The sequence below is a fragment of the Cygnus olor genome, chromosome 2 (genome assembly GCF_009769625.2).
Source record: "Cygnus olor isolate bCygOlo1 chromosome 2, bCygOlo1.pri.v2, whole genome shotgun sequence".
NCBI classification, from domain to species: Eukaryota; Metazoa; Chordata; class Aves; order Anseriformes; family Anatidae; genus Cygnus; species Cygnus olor.
This window is the reverse complement of record NC_049170.1, coordinates 160,284,845-160,299,142: the sequence shown is the minus strand read 5'-3', so window position 1 is coordinate 160,299,142 and position 14,298 is coordinate 160,284,845. Positions and strand designations below refer to the sequence as shown.

The 14,298-nt window shown below is 70.3% G+C and overlaps 2 protein-coding genes across 2 annotated transcripts; one reads left to right on the top strand and one right to left on the bottom strand.

Moving 5' to 3' along the window:
* The first annotated feature begins 446 nt into the window (after nt 1–446).
* Nucleotides 447–2,605, top strand: LOC121065077 (cytochrome c1, heme protein, mitochondrial). The gene is made up of 7 exons (XM_040547527.1): nt 447–600; nt 710–900; nt 1,292–1,418; nt 1,502–1,659; nt 1,803–1,963; nt 2,031–2,131; nt 2,286–2,605. Exons 1-7 carry the CDS (start codon nt 514–516, stop codon nt 2,388–2,390), a joined length of 930 nt encoding a protein of 309 aa, XP_040403461.1. The 5' UTR covers nt 447–513; the 3' UTR covers nt 2,391–2,605.
* Nucleotides 2,606–2,780: 175 nt separating this feature from the next.
* Nucleotides 2,781–14,119, bottom strand: SHARPIN (SHANK associated RH domain interactor). The gene is made up of 14 exons (XM_040547524.1): nt 13,883–14,119; nt 11,787–11,961; nt 10,585–10,701; nt 9,994–10,135; nt 8,815–8,905; nt 8,219–8,498; nt 7,629–7,765; nt 7,304–7,477; nt 4,230–4,390; nt 4,041–4,152; nt 3,787–3,966; nt 3,603–3,701; nt 3,375–3,518; nt 2,781–3,221 (listed from the first exon to the last, which is right to left on the bottom strand). Exons 1-14 carry the CDS (start codon nt 14,102–14,104, stop codon nt 3,141–3,143), a joined length of 2,115 nt encoding a protein of 704 aa, XP_040403458.1. The 5' UTR covers nt 14,105–14,119; the 3' UTR covers nt 2,781–3,140.
* Nucleotides 14,120–14,298: the final 179 nt, after the last annotated feature.

Genomic DNA, 14,298 nt, shown 5'->3' with positions numbered 1-14,298 from the left:
TGGTCCGATGCCGGTTCCGTCCTGTCCCGGTCCTGTCCCCGTGCCCCTCCCCCGTGCCCCTCCCCCCCCCCTCCCCCCCCGGTCTGGTCTCGGCACCCCCCGGTGCCGGTTCCCCCCGGTCCTGTCCCCGTGCGCCCCCCCCTCGGTCCGGTCCCGGTCCCGGTCCCGGTCCCCGCCGGTGCCGGTTCCCCCCGGTCCTGTCCCGGTCCCTCCGGTGCGGTGCCGGTTCCCCCCGGTCCCGTCCCCGTGCCCCCCCCCCCCCCCGGTCCGGTCCCGGTACCCGCCGGTGCCGGTTCCCCGCGGTCCGGTCCCGTCCCGGCCCCGCTCCCTGTACCCCCCTCTCCCCCCAATAAACGCGGCCCCGCCCGGGGCTCAGCCCCCCCCGGTGCGCGGGCGGCTCCCCCCGCCCCGTGCCGCCCCTTCCTGCTCGCGTCGCGTCCGGGGCGGGCCCGCGGCGTCCCCTCGACCTCGGGGCGGGCGGAGCGGGGCCGAGCGGAGCGGAGCGGAGCCGAGATGGCGGCGGTGGCGGTGCGGCGGCTCCCGCTGAGGCCCGGCGGCCGCCTCCTGCTGGCGCCGCGGCCTCGGGCAGCGCCCGCCGGGGTGAGCGGGGGGGGAACCGGGAGGGGACGGGGGGGGGCGCGGAGGAGGAACCGGGCCGGGCCCCGCGGTGCCCTTGCCCCGTCCCGCTGACGGCTCTGCCCCTCCCCAGGCCCGCGCCGCCTCCTCGTGGGGGCGGCCCCGCGGCGGGGCGGTGGCGCTGGGGGCGCTGGGGGCGCTGGCGGCGGGCGGCGGGGCGGCGCTGGCCCTGCACGGAGCCCTGAGCGCCGGCGAGCTGGAGATGCACCCGCCCAGCTTCCCCTGGAGCCACGGCGGGCTGCTCGCCGCGCTGGACCACGGCAGGTGCGGGGGGACGGGGGGGACGCGGAGGGGCCCGGGGGGTGGCCCGGAGGGGTCGCGGGGGGCGGGGGCGAGGACCCGAAGGGGGTCGGGGAGGGACCGGGGGAGGACCCGGAAGGGTCCCGGGGGGACCCGGAGGGGTCCCTGGGGGAACGGGGAGGGGGGAACGGGGAGGGGGGACCGGGGGGGCCCAGAGAGGTTCAGGGGGAGACCGGGGAGGTCCTGGAGGGGTCCCGGGGGGGCCGGGAGGGACCGTGGGGGTCCCGGGGGGATCTGGGGGGGCCCAGAGGGGACCGGGGGGTCCTGGGGAGGTCCGGGGGGGGTCCAGGGGGAGACCCAGAGGGGTCCCGGGGGGTCCCGGGATGGCCGCAGCACTGAGCGCTCTCTCCTGCAGCGTGCGGCGTGGCTACCAGGTGTACAAGCAGGTGTGCTCGGCCTGCCACAGCATGGAGTACCTGGCCTTCCGCAACCTCATCGGCGTCACGCACACCGAGGAGGAGGCCAAGGCGCTGGCCGAGGAGGTGAGCGAGCCCCAGACCCCCCCCCCCCGCCCGCTGCCGGCCCCCCACCCGCTGCCCGCGGCTCAGCGCCCTCCCGCCCGCAGGTGGAGGTGGTGGACGGCCCAGACGAGAACGGGGAGATGTTCACGCGCCCCGGCAAGATCTCCGACTACTTCCCCAAGCCCTACCCCAACCCCGAGGCGGCACGAGCCGCCAACAACGGGGCGCTGCCCCCTGACCTCAGCTACATCGTTAACGCCCGGTAAGGGGCCGCCGTGGTGCGGGCACTCGGCTCGGGGGGTCCAGACACACGCGGACCCATTGATGCAAGGAGGACCCCAGCACCACCGCCCACACCCGGGGTCCCTGCAGCCCGATGCTGACATCCTGGGGTTTGCGTTGCAGGCATGGGGGCGAGGACTATGTGTTCTCCCTCCTCACCGGCTACTGCGACCCCCCGGCCGGCGTCACGGTGCGCGAGGGGCTGCACTATAACCCCTACTTCCCGGGACAGGCCATCGGCATGGCCCCCCCCATCTACAACGAGATCCTGGAGTTCGATGACGGTAAGTGGGGGCCGTGGGGCGCGGACCCAGTGCACGGGGGGTGCTCAGCTCCCTCCTCCCTCCCCAGGCACTCCGGCCACCATGTCGCAGATCGCGAAGGATGTCTGCACGTTCCTGCGGTGGGCGGCAGAGCCGGAGCACGACCACCGCAAACGGATGGGCTTGAAGGTCAGAGCCAGCCTGGGGCCTGGGCGAAGGGTGGTCAGGGGGGAAGCCCAGGGGAGCGGTGCTGCCCCCTCCCTGGTGCTCCAAGGGGCCCCAAAGCCATGCAGTGCAGAGGGGGCCCCGTGGGGCAGAGAGCTCGATGCCTTCCTTCCCCCAGATGCTGATGATCTCCAGCCTTCTGATATCCCTCACCTACTACTTGAAGCGCCACAAGTGGTCGGTTCTGAAGAGCAGAAAAATGGTCTACCGGCCTCCCAAGTAGGGGTGGGAGAGGGGTGCCCCCACCTCCGTCCTGCGGCCCCCCGGGGGCACGGGGAGGAGCGTGCAGCGGGCATCGCGTGCTCCCCGCTCGCACGGCAGCTCGGTTATTTAACATCGCGCTCTGCGCCCGCAGGCACTGCTGGCCACACGTGGGGTGGGGGGGCAGTGCCTGCGTGTTTACAGTTTGGGGACGTGGAAATAAAATCTGAATCGCCAGCTGGGAAGTGTCGTGTGGTCTGTGCGTGCTGCGGGTCTGTTGCACGGGGAGAGGCTGTGCAGGGGCTAACCCCATCGTGCCCATCTCTGATGCTGAGGCAGGCCCTAGTGCTGTGACAGGGCTGAAGGTAACACCATGGCACGCAGACAGGTTTATTAGGATGTCACACAGACATGGCACACAGACAGCTTTATTGGGATGCCCTGCCCCGCCAGGACGCGCCACTCGCACCCGAGGAGCTCTGCTACCAGCAGAGGCTGCGTGGAGGCCCTGTGGCACTGCGTGGGGCCTGGCCCCTGCCCGCTCCCCTCCGGCCCCGCATCCCTCCTGTCCATCCCTGGCTGTCGCCAGCCTCGAGGGGGATGTGGCCCCGCCGCCATCCCTGCTACTGCAAGCGTCTCTCTAGGCCCTGCTGGGGCCATGCTGCAGCTGCGCCAGCTCCAGCGTCCCCCCGGCCATCCCCGGGGGTGAGGAGCACGGCTCCCGCCCGGCTGCTTGGAGCCCCCATCCCACGGGGCTGGGCCAGGCCGGCGCTCAGTGGCAGTTCTGGCAGCGCGGGTGGCACCTCTGGCCGTTGACGTTGCAGCGGCACCCGCCACTGGTGTCCCCAGGACCCTGGTGGGGAGGAGAGCGGGTCAGGGGGGCCCAAAGCACCCAGTCCTGGGCCTCCAGACCCTGCTGTGACCAGGGATGAGGACCGTGACCTGGGAAGGGACTGGTGTGCGGGGAAGGGGGGGGGGGGGGGGGTCCACTCCAAGGCGTGCTTACCCCCGGCCCCCAGCGTGGCCCCTTCGTCACCCAGCAGATCTCGGTCTGGCAGACGGTGCAGCGGATCCAGTCACAGCCGTCCTTCTTCTGCACGATGATGTGGCACGTGGGGCAGTGCATGGCCTCCCCGAGCTGCACCAGGGTCTGGCGGGGAGAGGCAGCAGTCAGGGAGGTGGGGACGGGCCCCGCACCCTCCCCGTCAGCCCCGGCTCCCTGCGGTGCTCCCACCTGCAGCATGTCGCTGGTCTGCCGGGCGGCCGCGTCGTTCTGCGCCCGGAGCTGCAGGTCGTCCTGGTACTGCCGGCAGTTCTTCCCCTCGTGGATGGCCTGGGGGGGGCAGAGGTGCAGCGCTCAGCCCCGCCGCACACCCCGGGCATGACGCTGAAGGGGGCAGCGCGGCCGCCCCGCTCACCTTGCAGAGCAGGCAGTTGAGGGCCTGGCAGATGGGGCAGCGGAACTCGTTCACCGAGTCCTCGTAGATGCACCAGCCGCGGCAGTCCGTGGTCTTGCAGTGGAAGCTGTTCTGCGTGCGCCGCTCCGCCAGCACCAGGCTCCTCTCCAGGAAGCGCCGGTACTCCTCCGGCGACACCAGCTGCGGACGGGGCAGGGTCAGGATGCGGCCCCCGCACACCCCGGCGCTGCCCACGGGCACCGGGCGCCACTCACCGCCCGGATCTCGCGCTCCTGGAGGTGGCTGCTGCAGGCGTAGGAGTCGTCGCGGAAGGGACAGGCCACCTCGGGCTCCTCGCTGTAGTTGATGACCTGGCGCAGGCAGTCCCTGCGGGAACAGGCGCGCCGTCACCGCCGGGGCAGGGCGCTGGAGGCCGGACCCCGCGCCGCTCGGCCCCGCGGTACCTGCAGAAGTTGTGCAGGCACTCGCGCAGCAGCACCCCCTCTCCCGGGGCGACCTGCTGGTAGCAGATGCGGCACTCCAGGACCTCCCGGTTGGGCACCAGCACCTCCTCCTCCAGCTGCAGCAGCTGCTGGAAGTTCCTCAGCCGCTCGGCCTCCAGCGCCTGCGGGCAGGGAGCGGCTGGGTGAGAGCGGCCCCCACCCGGCCCCCGCGCCCCCAGACCCCCTCTGCCAGCACCGGGCGCCCTGGGCAGGTCCCTGGGGCAGGGCTGGGGGGGGGCTGCATTCACTCTGCCCCTGCAGGGCCCTGCTCACGGGGAGGCCGCGGGGCTGCTGTCCACACGGGGAGGCGACGCGGAGCCCTGAGATTTCTCTGTGCGGCTGAGGCCAGCGCACGATGCAGCCCCCATCTCCCCACGTCTGATGCAGAACCACGGAGCACTTTGGGTCTGAGGGCCCCTCACAGAGCACCCCGTCCAGCCCCAGCCATGGGCGGGGACATCTCCCACCCCCTCAGGCTGCCCAAAGCCCCGTCCGGCCCGACGTTAACACTGCCAGGGCTGGGGACCCCCAGCTCCTCTGGGCAGCCAGGGCCAGGGCCTCACCATTCCCAGCATGGAAGATTTCTTCCCGGTGTCTACTCTAACCCCCCTCTTTTAGCTTAAAGCCATCACCCCTGTCCCGTCACAGTCCTAGCAAGGCCTGGGTTAGGAGGGACCTTAAAGACCATTTAATTCCACCCCCACCGCGGGCAGGGTGCCACCCCCTAGGTCACTCCCGTCCCCACAGCCCCACAAAGGGCCCCCCCGGCTCTCCTGCGGCCCCCTTGGGCACAGCAGCCCGCCGGGAGGTGCCCCCGGAGCCTTCTCCTGCCCAGGCCCAGCACCCCCAGCCGGCCCCACGGCGGAGCTGCTCCAGCCCCAGGCACCCCGCGGCCACCCCAGCCCCATTCCAGCAGCTCCGTGTCCTTGCGCTGGGCCCGGCGCTGCGGGGGGGGCTCGGGAGAGTGGGACCGAGGGGCACGAGCCCCCCCCCCTTACCCCCAGCCCCGCTGCTGCTGGCACAGCCCGGGGTGCAAAGGGGAGGTTCTGGGCCCCCAGCACACGGTGCTGCCTTGTGTCCAAGCTGCTGCTGACCTTACCCCCTGCTCAGGGAGCGCTGCAGCCCCAAACCCGTTCACTCAGCGTTTCTGTGCGCACACAGGGACCACACTCGCCTGCCCCGTGCCCCATCCCAGCCCCAGCCCCAGCCCCGCCCTGGTGTAAGCGACTGCGGCGCAGCAGCACCAGGCCTGGTGCGGGCAGCTCAGGATGGCCCCATTGCCCCTGCTCTTGTGCAGTCCCGTGAGCCAGCCCCCCCCAACCGCTCTGACGTTTAATTTCATGAAACCCACCCAGAACAGCAGCCCCCCCCCACAGGGCAGCCCGTCAGTGAAGGCGGCGCAAGCAGACGGCACAGCAGCGCTGGTGGGATAAGGCTTTAATGAGGGAAGGGTTTCTCCGCACCCCTGCAGCGTCGCAGCACGGTCACGCCTGGAGCAGAGGGGCCCATCCTTCCCTGCAGCCCAGACCCGCGGGGCGAGCCCACAAAGTACAACGGGGAACCACCAAGGTCACTGTGCGTGACGCAGGGCAGCGAGTGCTGTAGGGCTGGGGGCTGGCCCTGCTGCCGTGACCCCATCCAGCTCCCAGGGCCACCACAGTTCCTTGGGCCACTGGCACACTGCTCCCCCGAGCCACTGTGGCACCGCACGGCACCGACCGCTTCCCCCGGCGCTGCTGCCTCTGCCCTGAAGCCCTCACAAAGGGGACATGGCACGAGCACGGCCACGCTCACCTCCAGTCATCGCCACTCTAGAGGGGGCCCAGCCCGCACGCGAGCCTAACGGGGCTGCTGGTAGCAGGGGCTGTGTCCAGGTGGAGGGCTGGGGGGGCAAGGGGAAAGCAGAGCCCCGACGGCACACCAAGGCTCCCCTCGTCCGGCACAGCCCCAGGGGTCTGGTGGGGGCCGGGTTCACAGCCCACAGCGCTCCCCCCCAGCCAGCACCACGGGCACAGCCTGGCCCCGTCCCTGCAGTGTCCGACCCCGCGATCAAGGGTCCCAGCCCCTCGTGCTCCCTGCTCCCAGGGGAGCCCAGCCCCTGCGTGGGGCAGGACCCTGCGCTCCCCAGCTCCCAGCCGGGCCCAGCCCCTGGCCCGCGGGGAGGTGCCGTGTCTACAGCCCGGACCCGCAGGTGGCCAGCGGCCGGCGGAGCCGCTGAGCGCACGGGGGCAGCGCGGCGGGCACTGGGCCCTGGCCGGCGGGGCGGGAGGGGGCATCCGGGTCGGCCAGGCACGGGGCGGCTAGCAGAATTCGGAGGACAGGTGGATGAAGTCATCCAGGGAACCCGAGCCCAAGACGCAGTGCGCAGCTGAGCCATCCTCTCTCCTTCCCTTTTCCTAGTGGGGTCCCAGCACAAGAGAAAAAAGAAAGAAGAGAAGGTTTGGTCAGTGGCTGAGCCGGATGCCCCCACGCCCCACAGCGCGCCCCACAACGGGGAGGGGGCTCCCACCAGAGCCCCACGCGCGATTCTACGACGCCTGCAGGAAACAACTTCCAGCAGAGACAGCGCAGCCCAGCCCGACAGCTCCCTGTGTGCAGCGGCTGACACGCACCTCGCTGCGTGAGGAGGCAAGAGAAAGAACAGCCAGAGCGCGTGCTGCGTGCTTCCCGCAGCGTCACCGTCCTGGGACCCTGCCCTGCCCTGCCCGAAGCTGCCACCCACGCCTTGGGTGGCCACAGGCGCTGGTGACACCGGTCAGAGCCAGCAGTGACCACCCCTAACAGACACCAGAGCACGCCACGCTCACAACACAGCACGTCGTCGAGCCCCGCGCACAGCGGCAGGCACCGCCTGCCCCGCCGGGGGACGAGGAAGGGGCTGCAGCAGCCCCTCTTTGCTGCCGCCCGCGGTTTTGTGCCCGCTTCCCAGCACGGCGCAGGATCCGCTCGCCCACGAGACGCCTTCCAGCCCTGCCAGGGACCGATCCTGCCCAGCAGGGGCACAGGGAGAGCGGCTGCTCCCCGGGCCCCGGTACCTGTTGGTACTGCAGGATCCCCTCCTGCTCCTGCTGGATCCTCCACAGCTCTGTTTCGTCGGGCTTGTAGCTGCAGGGGACCACGTAGTCGTCCGGGCGGTCTGTGCTGCACATCTCGCAGCCCGGCCGCGTGGGCTTGTTGATGAAGGTGCACTTGGGGCACGACCAGCCCGCCTGCGGAGAACGCGGAGGTGGTGAAGGAGCTGGGAAAAGCGCGTTGGAAGGGAGAGGGGAACAAGGCCTGGGGAAGTGGCCACCCTCAGCCAGCGGCACCCAGAACAGCGTGCAGGGGGAAGGAGGGCCCGGGGGGCGCAGGGCCACCCACCTGCACCGGCGAGGGCAGGGAGGCGGCAGCGGAAGCCGACGGTGGCTGGTTACTGACAAGGTCGCCGATCTGCATCATGTCCAGGTGCTGGCTGATTTCACTGATGTCCATCTTCCTGCTGGGGTCATTCCCCCACGCTGCAGGAGAAACGGGGACACCGGCGCGTTACGACCGCGGCACGGAGACGGGGCAGCAGCCAGGCACGGCTGAACCGGGACAGAGCCCTCCTGGATGAGCTCGGCACAGAGAGCGCGGACACGCGGTGCGCTCCTGAGGCCGAGGGGATCAGCACCCAGAGCCCGGCCCCGCTCAGCACCAAAGGGGCCGCTCAGCCGCTCAGCACCTGCACGGCAAGGTCTGAGCGAGGGCCCAGGGCCAGGAGAACTCCGAACACCCCATTCGGGGCCGCACGTGTCCTCACCCACACAGGAGCAGAGGCAACAGCAGCGCCCCAAACCCTCCCTCCCACACGGTCTGGCACCAGCAGACCACACGCCGCGTGAAGGCGGGGAGGATTTGGGCAGGATCCGGGCAGGATCTGGGCTGTCCCCTCCGCCCACCAGCCGAAGGGACGGGCGCAGCAACCGGACCTTTCTTGGGGGACATGCTGGGCAGGGTGTTGTATTTGCGCTGCTCCCCGGCACCGGCGCTGTCGCTGAGCGAGGCGATGGAGTTGAGCAGGAGCTGTGCCTGGTCCTCCTCGTAGCGCTGCTGGGTGAGCTCGGCCCTCTTCGCCGAGAGCAGGTACAGAAAGGCCGTGTCCCCATCCCTGCGAATGCCGTACGAGGAAACTGTCCGTTCATCCACGCACAGGCACTGCCCGATGATCCACCGCTGAACCAGGGGGTGGAACCCGTAATCCTGGAACACCTGGGCGGCGGGAGAAGCTCAGAGGTAAGCCCACCGCACCCCCAGCACACTTCCCAGGAGCTTCCCACCCCGCTGTGGGGCTCGGCAGGGGCTGGTACCGCACCATCACGCATCGGCCGGCAGGAGAACCGGTGAAGAACCAGCTCCACAAAGGGTGAGGAGCAGGCGGGAAGCCCAGCTCTGGCACAGCAGGCGCAAGCGTTTAGAAAAGGGGCTGCCCTGACCCCGGGGCTCCAGGGCCCTTCCTGGGGCTCAGCACCCCGAGACCCTGCCCCGTGCCCAGCTGGCGAGGCGACGGCTCCGCGCGGCTCCGTACCTGCTGCTTGAGTGTCGCTATTGTAGTGTGAGCCTGGACCTTGAGGACGATGCTGGCAGAAGACGTCGCGTCCTCCACGCCGACGTTCATGCTGGAGCAGAGACGACGGTGCCGTTAGAGGACGCCCGCCCGGCTTGGGGCTGGGACACCCGACGGCTCCGAGCCCCCCGCAGCCCCGACGCGGTGCCCGGTGCCGGCGTTTCAGCCACGCGCAGCGCGCCGCAGGAACTGGAGCACCCTGCCACGCGTGTGCTGGCGGCTGCACCTCGTGTTTAACAGGCACGTGGGACTTGTTTTCCCCTGATTCCGTTCAGTCTCTACATCAACATATTTCTTTTCGTTGCCTCCAAACAGCTGTGCCAACCGTTTCCACCGTGCGCTTAGAAACGGTGTGAAAAAACCTTTCCTTCCACCTGCTTTAAATCTGGTGCTTCCTAAGTTCACTCGGCCTCTCAGTTTATCTGCTCCCGGACGCGCGAACAAACATTTCCTTTCTCTGCACCACTCACCTCCTCCCCGCAGCCTCCCTCTCACCAGAGCCCTAATCTTTCCACCCGTCCTCCTGCAAAGGCTGTTCTGTGCCTGATCACCCCCCCGTCCCGTATCCGACACGGGCAGGGGTCTGCCCTTCGCTCCCTCGCCTTTTCCTAACAGCCCCGAGCTGCCCGACGCCGCCGGCCCTGCCTGAGCCGGCAGTGACCGCAGCCTGTCCCTACGCATGCCCCCGGGCGCTGGCTTCCCTGCCGGCCCCACTTTGTGGGGCAAGGACAGCTCCCCACGGCTCTGTGTTCCCGCGCTTCCCCACCCGTAATTTGTTAATCCAGGCGAGCACAGCTCCCCCTGGGGCAGCTCACAGAACGGTCTGGGACCTTACGGGTCACCCAGTCTGACCAGTCTGACCCAGGCACACCTCCCACTGGAGCGGGATGCCCACGGCCCATCCAGCCCACATGAACACCTCCAGGGATGGGGCAACCACAACTTCTCTGGGCAGCCCGCTCCAGTGCCTCGCCACCCTCATGACGAAGAATTTCTTCCTTAAACCCAATCTAAATCTGCCCTCTTTCGGTTCAGAACCGTCGCCCCTTGCCTCGTCACCACAGGGCCCGGGAGGGGACACGGAGGAGCACAAAGTGTCCGCACGCTGGCACCAGGAGCGCCACAGCCAGCGGGGCTCACCTGATGTCGTCCGCGGGGTAGTTGGACTCCTTCAGGAGGATGCTGAGGGTGGCCTGCTGGCGAGCCAGGGCCACGGCGCACTGCGCGGCCGCCTCCTCGTCGCCGTCCTCGATCGCCTGCGCCAGCTGGAGCGCCAGGTCCTCTGCAGGGGCGGGAGGGAGAGCCCTGCAGCAGCAGCACCGCGCGGCGCAGCCTCGCGTCCAGCCCAAAACAGCACCAGGGAGCTGACCAGGGCCGGACCCGGACAGCACCGGTGAGCACAGGAGCTCTGCAAAGGCTCCTAGGATGCGCGATGCCTGCCGGGCAGCCGGTGGGCTGAGGGGGCAGGAGGAGCAGCTGAGCAGCGCCCTGCAGCGCATGGCCAGAGAGCCGCGGGTGGGAGCCCCACGGGGCGTTTCTGAAACCCCTGGAGAGCCGGGATGCGCGGCCCCCACCCCTGCCCCGCAGGGAACTCCGTCCCACAGGACTCGGACTTTGCACCCAAAACTGTCGGCCCAGACCGGGGAGCGGCTGGACCTGGAGAGGAGCCCTCGTCTCCTGCGGCAACTCGCGGCACGCGTCAGGAGCCAAGAAACCTCGCCCCTCAAATACCTTTCCTGGAGAGCTCCGAGAACAAAGCTTCCTCCGGGTCCCGATCTGCAGAGCTGCCTCCGGCCGCCGCGGGCAGGGACGAGGCCTGGGACGCCAGCGTGCTGCTGCTGTCGGAGGCTGGAGGAAGAGCAGGGAGGCATTGGTACAGGTACCTGACAGGAGGCTGCAGCGAGCTGGGGCTTGGTCTGTGCTCCCACGTGCCCGCTGACGGGACGAGGGGGAATGGGCTCAGGTTGCGCCAGGGGAGGTTTAGGTTGGATGTTGGGACGAACTTCTTTACCGAAAGGACTGTCAGGCATTGGGACGGGCTGCCCGGGGAAGTGGCTGAGTCACCATCCCTGGAGGTCTTTAAGGGACGTTTAGATGTAGAGCTTGGTGATATGGCTTAGTGGGGGACTTGTTAGTGTTAGGTCAGAGGTTGGACTCGGTGATCTTGGAGGTCTCTTCCAACCTCGGTGATTCTGGGATCCTGTGCACCAGAGCAGGGCAGCGCCGCTGCCCCGAGCGGTGACCGTCCCCCACGGCCGTCCCCATGCAGCTCCGCGGGGAGCCCCGGGCTGCGCAAGGCAGCTTGGGGCAAAGGCAGAGCTGACCCTAACCCCATCCCAAGGGCTCACGGAGGTCAGGCAGCAGCGGGCAGCCCGCTGTCCCTGTGAGCACATGGCTGCTGCTCTCCTGAGGGCGCGGGGCTGCCCTGATGGAGGGGAGGAGGCTCTGCGCCCCCCAGCCCCGCTGGGGCTGCTCTCCTCTGCCTCCCAGCGAGCAGCTTCCCTCCCACCCCCGCTGCCGCCTCGGGGCCCGCCGCACCCTGCCTCCTGTGGGCTCCTTGCGCCCCGGGTGCTCCACAACGCGCAGCCACACCACAACGGGGCCCTCAGAGTTCCTTCGGGCTCCAGGGCAAGCGGGCCTTGGGAAAGGCTCCAAACACGGCGTGCTTCTGCGCTCGGAGCCTACGGAGCCCCTCAGAGGTCCCGCAGAGGGTTCCAGCCTCCCTGGGAGCATGGCGCCGCTCCCCGAAGCAGCTGGTGGGACGCGCACCCAAATTATTTGGAACAATATTAAAATAACAATTACTAAAATTGTGCCCCTCGGCCCGCTCCGTGCGGGTCACGCCGGCCGCCCCAGGCCAAGCGCCAGGAACGGAGCACTCGGCGCACACGATCGCCGCGGGGCCGTCCCCCCTCCGGGGACCTGGCACCGACCTTTCTGCACCTCCCGCAGGGAGCTGCTGACGATCGTCCACCACTTCTGCGCCTCCCGCTCCTCCTCGAAGTTGAACACCATCGGCTCGTCCAGGGAGCCGAAGACCACCAGCTCGTGGCACGTGGGGCTCTTCACCGTGTAGGAAATGTCCTTGAGGTCGTACTCGGCGATGCTCTGGGGGGAGCAGAACGGCGGGGGGGTCACGGCAGGAGGAAGGCACGCCGCGTGCGAGCGATGCGCCCGGTGCGGGGACAACCCCTACGGCACGGCGCAGGGGACGCGGGGACGTCCCTCCCCTCACCGGCACGAGCCCCGAACGCCGACCCTGCACGAGGCCCTGTCCCCGGCTCCCAAAGCAGCCCCGCGCCCTGTGACCCTGCCCTCAGACCGGGGCTCCCGGGGGGCGATTCCTTCCCCGGCACAAACCCGGGGGCAGCCCCTCCACGCACAGCTCTGCGCTGCCCGCTCCCGACGGGCACCGGCAGCGTGCCCCCGGCCAGGAGACCCCATCCTCACGCAGCCCGGCCCAGTTCCGAGCTCGGGGGTCGCTCTCGGCTCTGACGAGGCGGGAGCACCTCGGGAGCAGCCGCCGGGTGCCGTGCAGCCCCCCGGCACCACGGCGAGCAGGAAGCCGGCGAGCGCCGCCCGCCCTGCGCAGCACCGGAGCCGCACCGCCACGGCGCTGGGAGGAAGGCGGCGAAACCGCCGCTGGTTTCCTTTCCCCTGGTCCCAGCCCGGCTTCCTGCTGAGCCCCCAGCCACTGCCCCGTCCCATCACCGGCATTACAAGGGAGGGAAACGAAGGAGAAAGCCGACGTCTCCCTGCCCAGCGAGAAAGTTGGAGCAAAGTGCTGTTTGCCTGAGAGGGACAGCGATCATAAAGAAACGCGTTATCGTCCCGGGTCACGGCTCTGCCAGCACAGCATCGTTTCGCCCGTCCGCCTGAATTTGGGCTTCACATCGACAGCCTGACCCACGCCTGGCTCGCTGGCTGCGATCACAGCTCCCAAAGCGAGACAGCACCCGGCTTTGCTTTGCTCTCAGAGCTGGCACCCTTGTGGGAGGGCTGATAGAGAAGGAGAAATTCACAAAGCAGCTTTGGGCACGCAAACGGTTTTGAGCTGAGCACGTGAACAGTTCCGAACTGTTTGGATCCATTCTTTCCCTCTCTATTTTATTAAAATGAGACTCGTGAGGTTCCGGGTTGGCCACTGCTATTTTGGCTCCCTATTTCAGGCCGAACGCCTGTTTTGGCGGCCGATGCCTGCACCCACAGCACCAACACCCCGGGGGCAGGAGGCGTCCCCGAGCCGCGGGGCAAACAGCACCGGGCCCGGTTCCCCCGTGGGCTGTGGGACCCCCCCCTCACGCCCCGCTTGCAGCGTCTCAGCCCTGCCCCTGGGGTCCCTGGGGAGCAGCCCCGGCCCCGCGTGCCATAGGAACGGCCCCAAACAGGCCAAGAGCGGCCGGTGCGAGGCCAAGCGCCTCCGGTCGTCCTCAGGTGGAGCGCGGGGGGCTGAGAGGGGCCGAGCTGGAGGCACCTGCAGCTCCCCGAGACCCCTTTGGAGAGCTGCGCCGGCACCGGCACGCGTTGACCGGGGGCTCCGCCACCTCCTCGCCTCTGCCCCTGCTCCCGGTGAGGAGCGGGGGGAGTCACCGGGGCCGTTTGGCAGCCCCAAGGCTCCGGGACCGGTCCGTGGCGAGCGACCCCCCGCCCCACCGAGAGCCACCGAGAGCCTGCAGCCGTGCTCGGTGCTGCACCGGGCAGCGAGGCCCATGGGGAACGAGGCCCAAGCACGCCACCGGGCACCGGGGAACCGGCCGGGCACGGTGCCTGTGAGGGGCACCGGGGTCACCGGCCCCGCACCGCCCCCGGGGTGCACAGCGGGGGCTCCGCCCGCTGCCGCCTCCCCGCAGCCCCGCGCGGACCGGGTACCGGGGATCGGGCACCGGGGAACCGGGAACCGGGCACCAGGGAACCGGGCACCAGGAATCGGGGAACCGAGGAACCGGGGAACCGGGCACCGGGGGCCCCCCCACAGCCGCCGCCCCCCCGTCGCGTCCCGTCCCGTCCCCCCCGTCCCCCCGGGTCTCACCGCGCCGCCGGCCTCCTCCGCCTGCCGCAGGCCGAGGCGGAAGCGGCGCCGCCCGGCGGGCGCGGGCTCCAGGCTGAGCTGCAGGCGGAGCAGGGCGGCGGGCGGCGGCGGGCGGCGGGGCGGCTGCTCCAGGGCCACGCGCACCGACATCAGCACCGTGGGCGGCGGCGGCAGCGCGGGGGCCGCGGCCGGGGCCGGGGCGGGGGCACCGGGCAGAGCCATCGCCGCCGCCTCCCTCCCTCCCTGCGCCGCCGCCGCCACGGCACTTCCGCCGCCCGCCGGTGGGGAAACGCGCACCGCGAGCGGGGTTCCGGGCCGGGGCGGGCCGGGGCGGGCCGGGGGGGGGGGCGGCACCGGACCGGGGTCCCGGTGCCCGGTGGGAGGGGAGGGGACGGGACGGGACGGGACGGGACGGA

Excerpts from the sequence above, each read along its gene's own strand:
- LOC121065077 (XM_040547527.1), top strand. The coding sequence starts at position 514 with ATGGCGGCGGTGGCGGTGCGGCGGCTCCCGCTGAGGCCCGGCGGCCGC. Across the intron at positions 601-709 it reads CTCGGGCAGCGCCCGCCGGG|GCCCGCGCCGCCTCCTCGTG; the intron begins GTGAGCGGGGGG and ends GCCCCTCCCCAG. Across the intron at positions 1,419-1,501 it reads CCAAGGCGCTGGCCGAGGAG|GTGGAGGTGGTGGACGGCCC; the intron begins GTGAGCGAGCCC and ends TCCCGCCCGCAG.
- SHARPIN (XM_040547524.1), bottom strand. The coding sequence starts at position 14,104 with ATGGCTCTGCCCGGTGCCCCCGCCCCGGCCCCGGCCGCGGCCCCCGCG. Across the intron at positions 7,766-8,218 it reads CAGCATGTCCCCCAAGAAAG|CGTGGGGGAATGACCCCAGC; the intron begins GTCCGGTTGCTG and ends TTTCTCCTGCAG. Across the intron at positions 7,478-7,628 it reads CCCTGCCCTCGCCGGTGCAG|GCGGGCTGGTCGTGCCCCAA; the intron begins GTGGGTGGCCCT and ends CGTTCTCCGCAG.